The sequence below is a fragment of the Chiloscyllium punctatum genome, chromosome 23, assembly GCF_047496795.1.
Source record: "Chiloscyllium punctatum isolate Juve2018m chromosome 23, sChiPun1.3, whole genome shotgun sequence".
Taxonomy (NCBI): domain Eukaryota; kingdom Metazoa; phylum Chordata; class Chondrichthyes; order Orectolobiformes; family Hemiscylliidae; genus Chiloscyllium; species Chiloscyllium punctatum.
In genome coordinates this window covers 71,041,677-71,061,888 of record NC_092761.1, presented here as the reverse complement: position 1 = coordinate 71,061,888, position 20,212 = coordinate 71,041,677, and the positions used below count along the sequence as shown (strand labels likewise).

The following is a 20,212-nucleotide window of genomic DNA, read 5'->3' as shown; positions in this document are numbered from 1 at the left end:
CAAGCAGACCAGAAATGAAAAATGTCTATTGGAATTCAAGTTATCACCCGACGAGGCAGGAAATAAACTGCTGCAATTCAAGTTTTCTGAACTTACCTGATCTGAACTGTATCTTAATAGCCTTCCCGTAGAGTTGTATTCCATTCAGTAAGTTTTTCCCATAATGGACGGACTCCACATGTTTAAAATGCACGAACGCGTACTGCTTTGATTTTCCATCCTTGTCCTTGGGGATCTTTACGGCGAGGAGTGGGCCAGACTGGCAAAGCAGAAAAAAAAGGAAATGAGGGAGGATACTTACATTTCCAATCAGGTAGCGAAAAAGGAGAAAAACATGCATTTTGAAAAAGTGCCTGGGGAATTACATTAGACCCAAAGAGTGAAGTTGGGGAATTTTGAACAAACCGGGCTGCTAAAAATTACGCAAACTATAAACAGATAGTTTGCTCTGAAGTATCTCATAAATGAAAGTAATTGAAGTTGTAGAGCATGAATGAAACACGCGGCTGTTCTAATTCAATTTCAGATTCACTTTCTGCTGATGGCTGCACAAAAGCAACTTAACCACTTCATTAAACGGCAATGACTTCAAACTGATCCAGTAAAAGCTGAGACAAAAAAAAACAGGATTGAAAATCGAAAGGAACAGTTTCTGAGGAAAGAGCGGAGACAAGTTCAATCCCGCCCAAGGCCTGACTAGGCCAAGACCCACCTGCAGGAATAATTCAAATAGAAGCTCCTCCGTTACTCTCTGATCCAGATTCCCGATGAACAGCGTTGTATCCGCATCATTCGATATCCCCATGGTAGTTTCAAATTAACATCCACCCCTTTTCCCCCCCCAAACTAAACTAAACTCGGCCCCGGATTACACTTCAAGCGCCTTCAGTCCCGCTCGTTCCACTGCCGACCTCACTTCCGCCCCGCTACAATCTCCTTGAGGGTTCACTTCCGCTCCGTCAACGTCCTTCTCGGGCCTTAGTTCCGCCCTTTACAGCCAGCGTCGGTGTCCACTTCCACCCCTTTAGTCTACCGTGGAGGTGTCGCGCCATTCCAGCCGTCTTCCGAGCTCAATTCCGCCCCGCCACCCTCCCTCTCCACCTTCACTTTGGCCTCGCAAATTTAGATTTCAGATCCCGGCCTATGTCATAGTTAATATTTGATATAAAAAGAATGCCAAACACTTCTTTTTAGTGTGACCCACCACCAAATCACCAGTTTAAAGTAATGTAGTTTTAAATTTGATAGATTACCTACAATGTGGAAATAGGCTCCTCAGCCCAACATACACCCTCCAAAGAGTAACCCACCCAGACCCATTCCCCTACAGGCAATTTAGAATGGCCAACTCACCCAGCCTAGACATCTTTGCATTGTGGGAGGAAACCAGAGCACACCCACACAGAGAGAACGTGCAAACTCCTCACATCGGGCCGTCTGAGGTGAGACTCGAACCCAGATCCCTGACACTGTGAAGCAGTAGTGCTAACCACTGAGCAACTGTGCTACAATCAAGTTCAAAATCAAGTCCTTGCATTCAATAGTTTATAGGTAATTCTATCTGCAGTTCATTAATACCAACCTAGAAAACTAACATAAATTGATGAACAACTTTGGAAAACTGATAATTTGGGAAATAATTATTAGTCCTGAAAAGAAATATAAACAGGAATGGTTTAGTCTTTCAAGCCTGCTCCATTATTCTCATCAATCTGTGATGTTATCACACCCTCTAGAGCAGATTGGTCTTGAACTCAGCCCTGAGAAAGTGAGAGCTGCAGGTGCTGGAAATTAGAGTAAAAAATTGCAGTGCTGGGAAAGCAGCATCCGTGGAACAGGAGAATTGACATCTCAAGCATAAACCCTTCATTAGGAATGAGGCTTGTGGTCCAGGAGGTCTGAGAGAAAAATGGGAGGGGGTGGGTGGAAAACGTAGCTGGGAATGTAATAGATGAAGATGGGAAAGATGATAGTTGGAGAAGCGGGTGAGGCGAATAGATGGAAAGGAAGATGGACAGGTAGGGCAGTTCAAGAGGGCAGTGTCAAGTTAGAAGTTTGGATCTGGCATAACTCCTCTCACTCTGCTAAGGACATGCAATTCCTGGGCTGTCAATCTCTAATCGCCTGATTCTGGAGGAAGAATGCTTCCTCATCTGCCTTGGGACCCTCGAACCACACGGGTATGTGGAACAGTCCATCTTCCACAGAGACACTAGCACCATTCCCTACATATTCCTGTGTTACATTGCTGACTGTATCGGTGCCACCTCATGCTTCTACAAGGTTGACCAGTTCATCAACTTCACGAACGTCTTCCATCCTGACCTCAAGTTCATCTGGACCTCTCCATCTCCATTTCTGGCGAACGACTCAACATGGACATCTACTACAAACCCATCAACTCCCATAGCTACCTGGACTATACCTCCTCCCACCCTGTCTCCTGTAAGAATGCTATTCCTTATTCCCAAATCCTCCGCCACTTCTGCTCCAAGGAGAACCAATTCCATTAGAGAACATTCCACATGGCCTCCTTCTTCAAAGACCACAATTTCCCCTCCCATGTAGTCGTCAATGCCCTCCTGCACATCTCCTCCACTTCCACCCTTGAACCCCATACCTCCAATCGCAACGACAGACCACCCCCCCACCCCGGTCTTCACCTTCCACCCTACCAATCTCCGGATACATCGCATCATCATCCTCTGCCTTTTCTGCCACTTAGACTCCACCACCAAGGATTCTGGAAACACCATTCCATCCACAATTCCCTTGTGCAATCTACACCCTCCACCAACCTGACCACCACTCCCAAGCACCTGCCTCTGCTACCACAAGAAGTGCAAAACCTGCACCCACATCACCCCTTACCCCAACATCTGTTCCAAGGCCCCAAAGGATCCTTCCACATTTGAGAGATATACCTGTACTTCCACTCACATCATCTATGTGTCCATGATTCCTGATGTGGTCTCCTCTACATTGGGGAGACATGATGCCAACTTGCAGAACATTTCAGAGAAACATCTCTGGGATACATGCAGTAAATGACCCCACCTCCCTGTGGCCGAACACTAACTCTCCCTCCCACTCCACCAAGTACATGCCAGTCTTGGACCTCCTCCACTGATAACCCTAACCACCCGACACCTGAAGGAAGAACGCCTCATCTTCCGCCTTGGCCTCCTCCAACCACACAGGAGCAATGTGGATTTCACCTGTTTCCTTGTTTCCCCTCTCCCCACCTTATCCCTGATCCAACCTTGTAACTCAGCACCACCCTCTTGAACTGTCCATCTTCCTTCCCACCCACCCACTCCACCCTCCTCTCTGACCTGTCACCTTCATCTACCTATTGCATTCGCAGCTATCTTCCCCCAACCCCACCCCTCTCCCATATATCTCTCAGCCCCCTTGGGCCACAGCCCTCATTCCTGATGCAGGGCTTATGCTTGAAACGCGGGTTCTCCTGCTCCTCAGATGCTGCCTGACCGGCTGTGCTTTTTCCAGCACCACACTTTTCAACTTTGAACTCAGCCCTTTGGTTCAGAGGAAGGGACGTTACCACTGAGCCACTATAGCCCTAAATAATCACAATTACTGCCAAATTCTATTTTTTTTTTAATTTACTACCGCTGTTAGGCTTATATGTTCCCCAATATCCATGTTGTGTGTGTGCAAGCGTGAGACACAATGAAAGACAATAGATGGACAAAACTTTATTCAATTTCCACCACCAAGAAGAAAGGAAACACCGAAGTGGCCAGTGACAAGTAATGCCCTTCACATCAAAGGGCAATGCTCTGTGATCAAACAGTGAAGGGGAGGGCAGGGATTAAATCAAAATAGAGTTGGACGGGAAAATAATACTCCACTCCCTGCGGTATCCACCTCTCCCCGGACAGCTCAAGGGTGTTGGTGGACACTACATGCTACCTCTCCAAAGACACGCGGGCTCTAACATAACCATGGAAGAGGGGACTGCCAAATTCTAAACTTAAACCAGGGTAATCTTCTCTTCATTCTAAGGCACACCCAAATATGTTACTTCAAGTCAAACTGTACTATTATTCAGATCGCAGCTGATCTGTCTTGCACTGATTGCCAAATAAAGCCTCTTAATATAAGTGATTAATAAAAATCTATTAAGGTCAGACTTCAAATTAAAAATTGACAACTGCATTTTTTGTACAGACAGGTATTCCCAAATTTCAGACCTGAGATGCTCTAATTTTATGATTCCTTGTCATCGGTTCATCCTACCTACCTTATCTAATCTCTTTAATATTGAGTAAATTTTCACCAAATTACTCTCATTAAGTCAACTGTATAACAGTTACATTTCTTGAACCCCAGTTATTTTTGAGCTCTTGCACTTTATGTTACTGCATTTCCAATGTTTTGGAATCTACAGTTAAACAATCATAACAACTTCCTGTCTTTTAGAAGATACATCCCTCAACTTTATTGCAAATGACTCCATTACAAGTTTTGAAAAAATTAAAAATCAAACCAATTTATTTCTGAAAATAATTCTGAGAGGAGTTTTTAATCTTGTTTTATTCACCATGGGATTATCATGCAAGGGCAAAGGCAGCAAATTCAGAATTGTGTAAAATAACTTAGCTTTCAACAACCTAATTCAAAGTGATCTTTTTCCATTTCTAGTTAAGCTGACACACATTAGAATCATATCACAGAATCCCTACAGTGGATGCAGGCCATTTGGCTCATCGAGTCCACACCACCCTTCCACACAGCATGCCACCAAGATCCACCCCCTTACCCATAACCTAGATTTTCCATGGCTAATCCACCTAGGCTACACATCCTTAGACACTAATTGAACATTTTTCTCCTTATCCCCCAACGATTAATCCAAAATCAATCCAATCCCACAAAGATCACAGTGATGTTATTCAAGCATTCCTTTCTACCCTTTCCCCACCAACAGATGCATCGCTCAATTATTGCTCAAAATACTGCTCCTCATTTCTCCCCGTTCCAAAGTGTCTCCTCTGTACTTTCCACCCCTCCCAATTAATCTTCTAATTTGTTCCCTATTTCTTTTCCTTTGACATTACTCCAACTGCATTCCTGCTTCTGCTTGGTTATTCCGACAGCAGTAGGAATGAAGGGTCACAACCTGAAATAATAACTGTTTTTCTCTCTCCACAGACAAACTGCACTGTATTTTCAGAATTTTGTGTTTATTTTTGAAATTTTAACTGTAGGGGCTGGAAATTCTTTAGTCAGCAACAAACATTAAACACTGAACAGCATGGCAAACCTTGATAATTTGTACATGGGTTGTCACATTAATGGCACAGTATGTTCTACTGTGATCTAAATTCCAAGGATTCTACCAAAAATGAGCCTAAACATTCTTGTGAAATGTGTGCATATTGGACCTTGTTATGAAATTCAAGGTGTGTACTGCACCTTTAAGAGAAAGTGAATGCTGTTTTGAACTGAGAGATTACAAGCATCTGTATATATGACAAGATGGCAGTCTAAGAGTGTACTGGAAAATCAAAAATATGTAAAATTTGGCTGTGAAATGGATACCAGAGTTTTACTTGCTGTTTTGACAACAATCCAAATTTAACCAGTTTAAATTATGCCCCAGGATACTAAAACTCACTTTGGTATCAATTTACTAAAAAACAAGTTTGAATTTATTGTTTTGCCAACATCGAACCAATGAGATGACCTGATGTTGGGAGTATAAAATGCATTTTAAAAATTAAGAGAGACAGCAACTGTCATTGAGAGGGACCCAATAAATTAGGAAACACTCTCTATCAAATTTGCAGTAAAAAGATGACCATCCAGGGAGATCTTCAGCCAGAAAAAGAAAGATACCGAAGATGACAGCAGCCTTGTGGTTTGTAAATTAGGTTGATGTAATTTTAATAAATTTCTTATTGGAACATCACATTGTTATAGAGTTGGAGGCAGGTAATAAGCAGTTAAAAGAAAGGGGCTTACAGTTGTGGATAGTTGTTGTTTAATGTTCACTTTTAAAGTAAAAAAAAATTAATATTTTCTTTAAGTAGTGGAATTTGGGAGTTCTCTGGTACTTATATTTTAACAGATTACAAGGCGAGGTAAGCTTTTCTGGGTGTTTGGTTTAGCAGGGTTCACCACCATGTCATAATAAACTGAACACAAATCTGTCCTGGCAATTTGGCAAGCCAATAGAACATAACTTGAGTCCAGAATAAGGAGCAAAGCTACTCTGGTGTAATAGGCTCTGTGAGTTGCACAGTTGCTCAGTGGTTCATACTGCTGCCTCACAGCACCCGGATGTGTTTGATTGCAGCCCTGGGTGTCTGTGTAGAGTTTGCATGTTCTCCCGATGTGTGGGTTTTCTTCAGTGCCTTGGTTTCCTCCTACGGTCCAAAGATGCACAGATTAGGTGGATTGGTCATGCTGAATGTGAGTTACGGTAGATGGTTAAGGGTCCAGGGTAAGGTGTTCTTCAGAGCAAATGGCCTCCTTCCATACTGTGGGATTTCTATGATAAAATGCAGGTGGGTCAAAGAAAGGAAAGCATGTCTATCATGTTATACTGACAGAGAATGTGCAGAATTTCAGGTCTAGAATATTCCAGTCCATGGAGTGACATTTTTCATTCTCCTGGGCAAACAAAACAAAACACATTCCTAGATCTGAACAGATAAAACGCATACTTAGTAACATTTTCTCACCTTTAGTAAGTTTGGTTAAGAATCTACACACCTGTAATCCATCCTGGCTCCTCTTCCAGTGTAGGTACAATGGACCATTTCTGTCCATGATGTACTATTTTATAATTATCTTGTTAACCAAATAATTTGACTGTAAACTCACAAATGCAGAACCAATGTTCACAAGTACCAGCATACAAACTCTGCTGACTTCAGTGCTTCAATCCTGACCGAGCTATGCACTAATCAGTTATAGTGTTTTCCCAAGAGACATCTGCAGTGCAGCAGTCTGCAAGTTTTTTGAGGGGGCCTTGGTTGATTTGTGATAATCACCTAAATGCTGTTTGGTCTGAGACAACACTCAAAGTAATCTGCTTGGGGACCCAGCAGTAATCTGCAAGAGACCATGGCATTTTCCGGAGGATGGTGTCCGTGCTTTTGAGCTCAGTGCAATGACAAATTTCACTGATTTTGGTTTTTTTCTTGCCATCAGATTCACATGATGGACCTCAGATGTCTTTGGGAAAAGCAATGCAGAGCTTTAATGGTGCCTATAATAGAGCAGGGTTCTGCATCAAACAACTGGCAGTAAGAACAGTCTGTTCCAATTTGATTTTAATCTTTATCTAAGTGCCATGCTGTTTCCAGACATGATCATGGAGTCGGCCAAAGGGAAAACCTGCTTTCCTGATGTAAGGATAGTGGCATTTCTTGAGGGCACATTTCCAAAGTATGAGAAATTTTTCCAAGTCTTACTAACCAATTTGTTTAAAAGCAGAAAAAACTTCATCTTAACATTAGCTAATCCACAGATCTTAGGTCCCTCCAACTAGAAGAGCCTTCCCTATGACCACAATCTCAGTAACCTTCTGAACCCTTAGCTTACTTGTTTCCTCTTAAATTTTCTGCTAAAAAGACTCCATCATTTTTGAAACTCACTCTGTGTATTCCAGTGCTTCCATTGTCTGTGCTGAGACCTTAACTAACATCACTACCAACAGAACTGAAAATACTCTCTCATTTTACAACCTCCACTGTTCAATTTTCTCTCCCATACAAAGTTCCATATTTCAACTAGCCTACTGTTTTAACAAGTTCACCTAAATTCCAGTCACTCCAAAGTATCAAAATAAAGTCTGCATCCTTATTTTCATCTTTTATTTTCATCTTATTTTAAATGTGCAGCCTTTTCTCAAACCAAGCAAATCAAATTTAGCTTAATCATGATTCTGCACCAACAGTCCAGTATCAGACAACATTTACTTCACAACTGTATTGCAGCTCTTTAAAACTGGCCCAAAATATTTCATCTTGTTAGTCCAATCACTATTGTTGAAAGGGGTCTGAAAGACCTCCCTGAAGTTTTAAAACAAAACTCGTCTTTTCTAGCTCTTCAAAACCTGACTTCAATGTTAACCATTCAGTTTTCACATCGACTGAATATATACCCAAATAATGGTTTGGTATTTAAACAGTTGGCTAAACTGGTGTATTCATGACTGATTTTTATTCTAAAGGTAAAATAATGCAGAGGCTTGAAATCTGTAATGAAAACAAACATACTGGAAAACAGTGGACTCAGCATCCTCCTCTTATCCCTTCTTGCATTATCTTGCTCTCCCTCTTCACTCAATGTCTCACTCTCCCCCTTCACTTAGCATCTCACTCATTCCTTTTAATTGACATGTTAATCTCCTTCACTCGGCAACTTACACCCTCTATCTTCCCCTTTCCTTTGGTGTCTTGCTCTCATTTAATCAGCATCTCATTTCCTCCTTACCATAAAACGCCCTCTTTATTCACTTGATATCTTGCTGTCCATTCAGCATGTCACTCTCTCCTTCATTTGGTGTCTCACTTTCATTCACCGAGTTATTCACTCCTCTTCACTGAGGATCTCACTTCACACCTTCACTCATCATTTTGTTTTCTTTCACTTCATGTCTTGCTCTCGCACTTTACTCAGTATCTCGCTCTTCCTCTTCATTTGGTGTTTTGTTCTCCTTCACTCAGCACCTCACTCCCTCCTTTCCTTTAGCATCTTGCTCTCCTCCTTCACGCAGTGTCTTGCTCTGTCCTTTCACTCAGTGTTTCACTTACACATTTACTTGAAGTGTCACCCTCCTTCAATTGATGTCTCAATTTCCCCATCTCACAGCACCTTGCTCTCCCTGTTCACTCAGCATCTCTCTCCCTTCACTTGGCATCACATTTCGTCCTTCACTCATGGCCTTGCTAGACCTCGTCATTAAGCGTCTGACTCTTATCTTTCCGTTACCACCTCCTTCACTCTGAGTCTCACTCTCTCCTTCAGTCAAAGTATTTACAGGAATTGGGAGGTCATATTGTGGCTGTACAGGATATTGATTAGGCAACTTCTGGAATATTGTGTGCAAGGGTTCAGGGAGAGGCTGAACAGGCCAGGGCTGCTTTCCCTGGAGAGTTGGAGGCTGAGGGGTGATCTTTATAAAGGTTTGTAAAATTATGAGAGGCATGGATAGGATAAACAGGTCTGTTACCTGGGGTGGATGAGTCCAGAACTGGAGGTCACAGCTTTAGGGTGAGAGGTGCGAAATATAAAAGGCACCTAAGGTGCTACTTTTTCACACAGAGGGTGGTGCATCTAAGAATTGCCAGAGGAAGTGGTAGAGATTGGCAATTAAAAGGTATTTGGATGGGTTTCCGAATAGGAAGGGTTTAGAGGGATATAGGCCAAGTGCTGGCAAATGGGATTAGATTAGATTAGGATATCTGGTTAACATGGACGAGTTGGACTGAGGATCTGATTCTGTACTGTACATCTCTCTGACTCTATTGCTATCTCTCTTCACTTGGTATTTCAAAGTTCGCTTCACTTGGTATCTTGCTCTCTCTTTAAAATGGGACTCTCATTCCTCTTCACTCAACTTCTCACTCTCCTTCACATGCTGTCTCGGTCTTCATCATTCGGCATTTCAGTCTCCTTCACTCAGCATATGACTTTCCCCTTTCTCTTGGCACTTTGCTCTGCTTAACTTCACATTTTGTTCTCCTACTTCACTCAGTATCTTGCTCTGCTTCAATTGGCATATCATTTTCACTTTCTCACCGTATCTTGCTAGCCCTTTACTCATGGTCTTTCTCAACCTCTTCACTCAATGTCTTCTCAAGATGACTCACTTTCCTTTTGACTTTCTTCTCACTCTCCTTTGCTCAGCATCTAACTTTGCCCCTTCATTTGGCGATTTGTTCTTTTTCACTTGACATCCTCTGCTTTTAGTGTTAGCTCAAACTGATTCATTTTATTTTCATTTTCAAGCTGATTTCATTTTTTTGCTCTTTGTTCTGCTGCAATTATCTCTCTCTCTTTTGGTTTTGCTTCGCTTTCTTTCTCCTTTGCCATTTCCTCCTATTCAAGCTGTGTCATTTGCTATTAGAACTTCATACATTTCTAATAATTGCAATTCTATTCTGGCAATTGGAAATACTGAGTTTTCGCAACAATTATCTCCCTTTTCCTCACAAACACAGGCAACTCCAACATCAGCTTGCCTGCCAAATCCAAAACTTTTGTCTTATTCACCTTCTGTAAACCAACCTAAGTGACTTCCTCCACACCCAGGAACTCACAGCCACTGTAAGAGCCATTACTACACAAAGCACACCCCAGTTTCACCAACTGATTGCAACATTTGTTGCGATCAACTCTCACTACTCGATATCTCTTGGTCCAATATTCCGAAACCAAAACTGGAATCAGAGATTTCCATTTGGACAAATCACCAATTTTGCTGTGGACCAGACAAGACACCCCCACCTTCACACAAAAAAATGTAGTAAGGAGACAAAACTAGACCCTAACTTTTATATTTATTTAAAGGCAAGTGGAAGTCACTGTGTATATGGAATTTAAATGATCCACCACTAAGCTTAAAACAAAACACAATTTTTTTTACAATAACTAACTCTATTGAAATACATCATAATATAATGTCTTATTTCACTATAACTCCTCAACAGTTCTAATATCCACAACATCCTATAAACACACTATTGTGGCAACGTCTCTCTGCAGGCAAAACAGGATGGAACACATTTCATATAAAAGCACAGTACTGTTACACTCTCCCCTTTAACTTGATATCTCACTCTCCACATTTAGTCAACATCCTGCTATTCTCCTTAACAAAGAACAAAGAGAACTCGGGATTTCAATCTCCCCTTCACTTGACATCTCAAGCTCTCTATTCACTTGGGGACTTAAATTCCTTTTATCTTGTCTCCTTACTCTCCTAATTCATATGGCATCTCACTCCACTTCACTTGGTATTTCACTCCATCCTTCACTCGGGATCTCACTCTCCATTACTTGGCACCTCACTCCCTCCTTCATTCGGTATCTTTCTCTCCTTTACTTGGTATATCACTCCCTCCTTCACTTGGTGACTCATTCACCTTCATTCAGGAGGTCACTCCCTGCTTCACATGGTCGGTGTCTCCCCATCACTCAGTACCTCAATCTCCACTTTCTCTCAATATCTTGCTCACCTCTTTTCACTTGGTGCCTTGCTCTCCTTCATTCAGTATCTCACTTACTCCTTCTCATGGCATCCTACTCTCCCTCTTCACTCAGTGTCACACTCCCTCCTTGACTCACGTCTTGCTATTCCATTTCACTTGGTATCTCAGTCTCCATTTCACTCAGTATCTTACTCTCCCTATTCACTTGGCGACTTATTTTCCTCTAGATTCTTTTTCTCACTCTCATCCAACATGTATCTCATACTCCTTCACTTGGAATCTCACTTCCTCTTTCACTCAGTGTCTTGCTCTTTTCCTTCACTTGGTACCTTGCTCTCTTTCTCACTGCATCTCACTCCCTCCTTCACTTGCTATCTCATGTTCCTTTACTCTGTTAATTTCCATCACTCAGCATCTCAAGTAACTTACTTTCAACATTTTGCTCTCCTGCACTTCACCTCTTGCTTTTCCATTTGGTATCTTGTTATCCCTTTTCACTCAATGTCTTGCTTTCCTTCAATTGACATCTCACGTTCTTTTCCTATGACATCCTGGACTCCTTGTTCATTCAGTGTCATACTATCCACTTCACTCAACATCTCGCTATTATCACTTCACTCAGTATCCCCTACACATGGCATCTCATGCTCTCTGTTCACTTTCCAACTCACTTTCCTATTGACTCATTTTCTCACTCTCATCCTACACTTACTTCATTCTTCTTCACTCAGCAACTCATTCCCTCCTTCACTCCATGTCTCACTCTCACCCATCTTTCGGTGCCTTGCTCTCCTTTATTTGGAATCTCACTCCTTGATTCACTCAGTGTCTTACTGTTCTTCACCTGATTACTCAGTATCCATCACTCAATATCTCACATAAACTCTTCATTCAGCATCTTGCTCTCCTTCACTTCAGGTCTTGAGAGCCCACTTCATTCGGTATCTTGATCTCCCTCTTCACTTGGTGTTTCACTCTCCTTCAATCGGCAACACTTTCTTGTTCTTATGGCATCTCACTTTCCTCCGTCACTCAACATCTCACATTTTCCTTCTCTCAGTCTCTTGCAGTGCCGTTTCACTTGGCCTTGAGTTTTCCTCCTTCTCTCAGTGTGTTGCCCTGCCCTTTCACTTGTTGTTTCATTCTCCTCCATTCCTGTTTCTCCATTTCCCTTTTCACATGGCATTTCACTCTCCATTTTTCCCATCTCACGGCATTTTGCTCTGCCTGTTCACACAGAGTCACTCTCTCTCCGTTCACTCAGTGTCACATTTTGTCCATCACTTGTGCTCGTGCTCTACCTCTTCACTGAGCATCTCACTCTTCTTAATGCCTTTCTCTCCTCCTTCACTCTTCCCCTTCACTCAAAGTCTTACGATCCTCCTTCACTCTGAAGCTTCCATCACCAATTCACTCAACAAAAAGCTCTCTCTTCACTTGGTGACTCCCATTCCTCTTGACTCATCTTCTTCCTCTTCTCCTTTGCATGTTGTTTTGCTCTCCTTGGCTCAGTATTTCAATGTCCACTTCACTCGGCATTTGCTTTCTCTATTCAACAAGCAACTCACTTCAATCCTTGGCTCAGTGTTTGGCTCCCATTTAATCAGTATCTCATTTACCTCTTCTTATGGCAACTTGCTCGCCTTGTTCACTCATGTCATACTCTCCCTTTCACTCAACGTCTTATTATACTCCTTTACTCAGTATCTAAATTCCCCATTCACATGGTGTCTCGCACACACTATTCATTTGGTTACTCAATTTCCTCTTCACTCGTCCTCTCACCCGCATTCTACACATTGTGTTCGCTTTCACTCGGTATCTCATTCCCTCCATCACTTTGTGTCTCGCTTTCCTTCACCTGGTTACAGTACAGTAGAGTAGCTTTTTATTTGTCATTTCTACCGTATACAAATGATACAGTAAAAAAACAAGGCAGGACATGGCATAAAGTGCAGAAGTGAAAACATGCAAGTTACAGTGCAATAGAAGAATGACAAATAATATGTTTTTTTCTAGCAGCAATTTGAAGTCGTGTAAAGACTTTCAGATGGGAAGGAGTCCGATCTTACTGTGTTAAGGAGGCTAACGGTTTGGAGGAAGAAACTGTTGCACAGTCTGACCGCGAAAGACCGAATGCCAGATGGTAGGAGGGAGAAGAGTTTGAGTGAGGGATGTGTGGGGTCTTCCACAATGCTGTTAGCCTTTGGATGCAGTGTGTGGTGTAAACTTCTGTATAGAGGGAAGAGAGACCTCAATGATCTTCTCAGCTCTCCTCACTATTTGTTGTGGGGTCTTCCAAACCGAAATGGTGCAATTCCCGAATGAGGCACTAACGCACACTGAATGAACCCTCTGCAGAATGTGGTGAGGATGGGGAGCCTGTGCTGAAAGTAGAGGCATTACTGGGCTTTCTTCGCCATGGAGCTGGTGTTGAGGGTGTAAGTGAGATTCTCTGCCAGGTCTACGCCAAGAAATCAGGTGCTCCGCAATCTCCACAGGGAAGTCATTGACTCTCCTTGACTCAGTACCTCATGTAGACCCTTCATTCAGCATTTTCCCCTCCTTCATGTCATGTCTTGCTGTCCCACTTCATTCAGTCTCTTGCTCTCCCTCTTCACTCCATATTTCGCTCTCCTTCAATCATCAATGAACTTCATCCTTTGATTTGGCATCTCGCTGTCCTCCGCAGCTCAACATCTTACCCTCTTCATTCTGTGTCTCACTGTACACTTTAACTGTGCCTTTCATATTCCTCCTTCTCAGTGTCTTGCCCTGCCCTTTCACTTCTCATTTCATTCTCCTCCTTTCCTCAGTGTCTCGCTCTCACATTTCACATGACACCTCACTCTCCTTCGATCAGTGTCTCATTAATCTCTCCTCATGGCATCTTACCATCCATGTTCACTCAGAGTTACTCTCTCTCCTTTCTCCTGGTGTTACACTTCACTGAAACTTGTGGCCTTGCTCTACTTCTTAACTCGGCATCTTGCGCTGCTTCTCGTAATGCCTCGCTCTTCTCCTTCAGCCTGAGACTCACTCTTCTCCATCAATTAAAGTGGTGCTATCCTCCTTCACTCTGTATTCAATTACCATCTGACTCGGCATCTCGTGCTCTCTCTATACACTTGGCGAATCACTTTCCTCTTCATTCGTCTTCTCATTCTCTTCCTTTGCACGTTGTCTCACTGTCCTTGACTCAATATTTACATCTCCACTTCACCCAGCATCTTGCTTTCTCTATTCAACAAGCGACTTACTTTCCTCTTGACTTGAGTTCTCATTCTTCTCCTTCGTATGGCGTATTCACTCTCATAAAGTCAGCATCTCATTTTCATCCTTAATTCAGCGTTTTCCTTTCCTTTGATCGAACCTTTTTCTGCTACTTCAGTTGGAATCTCACTCTCCCACCTCACTTGACATCTCATTTACCCTATATCACAGCATCTTGCTCACCCTGTTCACTTGCCACCTCTCTTTCCCCATTCACTCATGGCCTTGTTCAGCCTCTTCAATCAATATCTTCTCTCGATGACCCACTTTCTTCTTGACTTGTCTTCTCACTCTCTTCCTTTGCATGGTGTCTCACTGTCCTTCACTCAGATTTAATTCTCCCCCTTCATTCGAAGATTTGTCCTTCGTCACGTGACATGGTCTGCTTTTAATCTGAACTCAAATTGTTCCATTACTTTATTATTTTCAAGCTGAATTTATTCTGTTGCTCATTGTTCTGCTGCAATTATCTCTCTTTCTTTTCGTTTTGCCTCTCCTTCTTTGTCATTTGCTATTCCCTCTAATTCAAGCTGCTTCATTTGCTATTACATTTTAGATATTTCTAATTATTGCAATTCCATTCCTAGCAATTGGAAATATGAGCTCTTGCTACAATTATCTCCCGTTTTCTCACGGACACAGGTAATTTCAATGTCAGCCTGCCTGCCAAAACCTTTGCCTTACTCACCTTTTGTAAAACAACAGAAGTGACTTCTTCCATACCCAGGAACTCTTAACCACTGAAAGAACCTTTATTACACAAGCCACATCCTATTTTCACCATCTGACTGCAACACTTGAAAAGAGAGCACCAACTTGCACTGCTCACTAACTTATGGTACAATATTCCTAAACCCAAACTGGAGTGGGAGATTTCCATCCGGGACAAATCACCATTTTTATTGTGGAGCAGAAAAAACACCCCCAGCTTCACAAAAAAGTGTATTGAGGAGATAGGCTAGACCCAAACTTTTATATACAGAGGAACCTTGATTAGCTGGCAATCAATAAACTGAGTTTCAGATTATCCGAACAGATCACAAGGTCCTGATGCTTGGCTAACAATGTTATCCGGTATTTGATTAACCAAACAAAATACTCCACGCCCGTGTCCTTCGGACAATCAAGGTTCCTCTGTATATTTAAAGGCAAGTGGAAGGCACGGTGTTTCAGATGGAATTCAATTGGTCTACTACAAGGCTTAAAGCAAAACACATTTTATTCTTACAACATAGTTAAAATACAAATTTTTTAAAAAAGAATTAGCATAACTAACTCTATTGAAATATATATCAAGATAATATCTTATTTAACTACTTATCCTCAGCTGTTCTAATATCCGCAGCATTCTATAAACACAGCCTTTAACAAAAATGCATTTAGCAAAACAATTCTGGATCTCATGTGCAACCTCTCTCCAGTCTAGAAGAAAGCAACATGCCCTTTTGGATATTTAAGAGGAAACCTCTCCTCTAAGACTTCACTCTAGCAGCTTGGAACTCAAACATTCAGCTCAGTAGCAGCAGAAACCTTCTCACTAATCAACTGAAAGCAAAACTAAAAACCTTTCTGGGCCTGTGAAATCCCTGACCCTGCCCACTCATGCTTCTTCTGTCATATTAGCAAAAAACACCCAAGGAGAGTTCAAAAGCTGTTCATCAACCCCATCACTGCCTCCTGCCGCCAACACCGCTCCCAAACCTGTGCAACACCTTCCTTGCCCCTCAAACCCATCCAACACCGCACCCTGCACCCAACACCATGCAACACCGCCCTCCCACCCCAAACTCTGTCCAACACCACCGCCCCCCTGTCCCCAACCCCATGTCCCACCAGAACCCCAACACACCCGCTCCCTCTCCTGACAGCTGGACTGGACACCAACAAGAGTACTGCAGTTGCCTTTGTGGGTTAAAAAAACACACACAACTTTTTACTCCAACTTTCTGACAGGCTCCACCCTGTACAGGACAATGTTGGAGAGATTATATGGGGAAGGAGAGTTTAGGGTACAGAACTCCAGAGAAAGTATGTGGGGAGAGACAGAGGATGGGCAGACAGTCATTTGAAGATGATTCCTGTTTAATTACTGGAAATAAAAGATGTGATCACTGTTGGAAACACGTCCTTGATGTAATGTTTCCATCGGGACCTTGAGATCTCCTTTGGATAATCCAATTTTTGCTTAATTGGTATTCGGAGAATAGAGGTTCCTCCTTCACTCGGTATTTCAATCTACCCTTCACTTGGCATCTTGCGCTCTCTATTCAATTGGCAGCTCAATTCCCATTTGAATTGTTTTCCCATTTTCCTATTTCGCATGTTGTTTCACTTGTCTGCACTTGCTATTTCACTCCATCCTGCACTCAAAATTTCGTTCTTCGTTACTTGGCACCTCACTCCCCTCTTCACTTGGTACCTTGCTTTCCTTTACTCTGCTTCTCACTCCCTCCTTTACTCAGTGTCTCTTTCTCCTTCACTCGGCGTCTTACTCTCTCTATTCACTTGGTGACTCGTGCTACATTTGACTCTTCTCACTCTCATCCAACATATATCTTGTTCTCATTCATGCACGGCATCTCACTCCATCCTTCACTCCATGTTTCACTGTCTTCCTTCACTCAGTACCTTGCTCTCCTTCACTCTGCATCTCATTTCCTCCTTCACCTGGTTAATCACTGCCCATCACTCAACATCACACCTAACCCCTTCATTCATCAGTTTCCTCTACTGCACTTCACATCTTGCTCTCCCACTTCATTCAGTACTTCGCTCTCCCTCCAAACTCGGCATTACACTCACCTTCAATTGCATCTCACTTTCCTCTTCTTATGGTGTCATGTTCTCTGTGTTCCTTTGTCGGCATACTGTCTCCTTCCCTCAACATCTTGCTATCCTCCTTCACACAGAATCTCAATCACTTCACTCAACAACTCGCAGTCACAATTCACATGGCGACCCATTTTCCTCTTCTCACTTTCATCTTACATTTATCTCATTCTCTTTCACTCAGCACTCTCTTTCACCCTCCTTCCCTCCATATTTATCTCTCTTCCTTCACTTGGTATCTTGCTATCCTTCACTCTGCATATTACTCCCTCCTTCACTCCTTGTCTCGCTGTCACCTGGTTAGTCACTTTCTGTCATTCAACATCTAACACAACCTCTTCATTTGGTGCTTTTCCCCCTTGCTCTGCCACTCCAATCAGTATCTCGCTCTCCCTCAACGTTTCACTCTCCTTCAACTGGCATCTCATCTTCCTCTTTTCATGGCATCTTGCTCTCCTTTTGCACTCAGTGTCGTAATCCCCACTTCATTCAACATTTTGCTAGCCTCCTTCACTCAGCATCGCACTATTCGCTTGGTGACTCACTTTCCTCTTGAATCATCTGCTCTCAACCTACACTTATCTTGTTCTCTTTCACTTGGCATCTCACTCCCTCCGTCACCAGTGTCTCACTTTCCGTCAACCAATTAGTCACTCTCACTTACTCAGCATCTCATGTACAGGTCATTCACTGTTTTGCTCACCTTCACCTCACCTCTTGCTCTCCAATTCACTTGGTATCTGGCTTTCCTTCTTCACTCTATGTTTCACACTCCTTCAATTGGGAACTCACTCCATCTTTTCATTTGGCATTTCGCTCTCCTCTATCACTCAGCATCTCTCAGTATCTCGTTGTGTCCTTTCACTCGGTCTTTCATTTTACTTCTTCTTTCAATGTCTTGCCCTGTCCTATCGCGTCATTTCTTTCTCTGTCTTCGCTCAGTGTCTCACTCTCCCCTTTCATATGCCTCTCGCTCTCCTTCAATCGGTGTCTCACTTTTCCCTTCTCCCTGCAGCTTGCTCTCCCTGTTCCCTTTGCATCATATTCACCTTTCCTTGTCAGTTCTCTCTCTCCATTCACTCCTAGTCTTCCTTGACATAGTCTACCAGCGACTCGCTTTCCTCACTCACTTCCTTCATATGGCATCTCACTTGGCTTCACTCAGCATATTATTTTCCTTCACTTGGCAATTTGTTCTTCTTGAAAAATGTGTTGCTGGAAAAGCGCAGCAGGTCCAGCAACATATTTTTCAGCTCTGATCTCCAGCATCTGCAGTCCTCACTTTCTCCCAATTTGTTCTTCTTCACTTGATGTTCTCTACTTTAAATCTTAACTCAAATTATTTCCTTTTAATTTTCAATCTGATTCAATTTATTTCCTCTTTATTATGTTGCAATTCTCTCTCTCTTTTGCTTTTGCCACTCCTTCTTGTTCATTTGCAATTCCCTCAAATTCAAGTTGCTTCATTTGATAGTGAATTTTAAACATTTCTAATAATTGCAATTCCATTCCAGACAATTGTAAATACTCAGTTCTTGCTGCAATTATCTCTGATTTCCTCACAGACACAGGCAACTCCAACATCAGCTTGCTTGCCTTTTCCAAAACCTGCACCTTACCTTCTGTAAATCACCCCAAGTGATTTTTTCCACACACAGGAACTCTTAGACACTGAAAGAGACGTTATTATACAAGGCACACTCTATGTTCACCAATTCATTGTGACACTTGAAAACAGAATACCAACTCTCACTACTCACTATCGCTTGGTTCAATATTCCGAAACACAAACTGGAATCAGAGATTTCCATCCTGGGCAAATCACCAATTTCGCTGTGGAACAAACAAGACACCCCCATCTTCAAAAAAATGTAATAAGGAGATCGGCTAGACCCTTTTATGTTTATTTAAAGGCAAGTGGAAGGCACTGTGTTTTGGATATAATTCTACTGGTCCACCACTAGGCTTAAAGCAAAACACACTTCATTCTTACAACATTGTTAAAATACAAATGAAAAGAAAAACTGGTGTTACTAACTCTATTGAAATACAGATCAAGATCAAATCTTATTTAACCACAAATCCTCAGCTGTTCGACTATAATCACAACCTTTGACAATATTGCATCGAGCAAAACAGTTGTAGATCTCACATGCTGCCTCTCCAGTCCAGAAGAAAACAACAACATACCCCTTTGGATTTTTCAGAGGAATCCTCTCGTCTAAGACATCATTGTAGCAGCTTGAAACTCAAACATTTAGCTCAGTAGCAACTGAAACCTTCTCACTAATCATCTGAAAGCAAAACTAAGAAACCTTTTGGATCTGTAGGAGCCCTGACCTTGTCCACTCATGCTACTTTTGTCTCATTTACAAAACAAAAGGCTGATGTCAACTGCCTGTCTAAAGGAGACATTCCAACACCATTGTGGCAATAACTCTCTGCAAGAGAAACAGGACAGAACATAACTTGCTTAAAAGCACAGTACTGTTACACTCTTCATGTACACCTGACGTCTCACTCACCACGTTCACTTAACGTCCACTGTTCTCCTTCACTCTGCATTTCAATATCCCATTTCTCGGCATCTCGTGCTCTCTATTCACTTGGTCTCCCTTTTTTTTTGACTTGTCTCCTCACTGTCCTATTTTGCATGGCATCTCACTTGGTATTTCACTTTGTCCTTCACTCAGTATCTTGCTCTCATCTACTTGGTAACCCACTCCTCCCTCACTCAGTGTCTCATTCACACAGTAGCTCACTGCCTGCTTCAAGTGGCATGTCACTCCGCTTCACACATTTCCTCAATCTCTACCTTCTATTAACATCTCACTCTCATCCTTTCCTCAGTGTCTTGCTCTCCTTCATTCAGCATCTCATTTACTCCTTCTCACGGCATTTTGTTCTCCTCTCCACTC

At 42.4% G+C, this 20,212-nt stretch overlaps 1 protein-coding gene across 3 annotated transcripts in view; it reads right to left on the bottom strand.

Moving 5' to 3' along the window:
* rbm7 (RNA binding motif protein 7) overlaps positions 1-20,212 on the bottom strand; it is a 65,590-nt gene that overhangs the window by 10,611 nt on the left and 34,767 nt on the right. For 2 of the 3 annotated variants that reach the window (XM_072593167.1, XM_072593169.1), the window contains exon 3: positions 97-259. In XM_072593167.1, the coding sequence (XP_072449268.1) occupies positions 97-259 (163 nt within the window). Of the gene's footprint in view, positions 1-96; positions 260-712; positions 1,068-20,212 lie in introns of those variants that run through there. The other variant, XM_072593168.1, reaches the window with a different exon arrangement.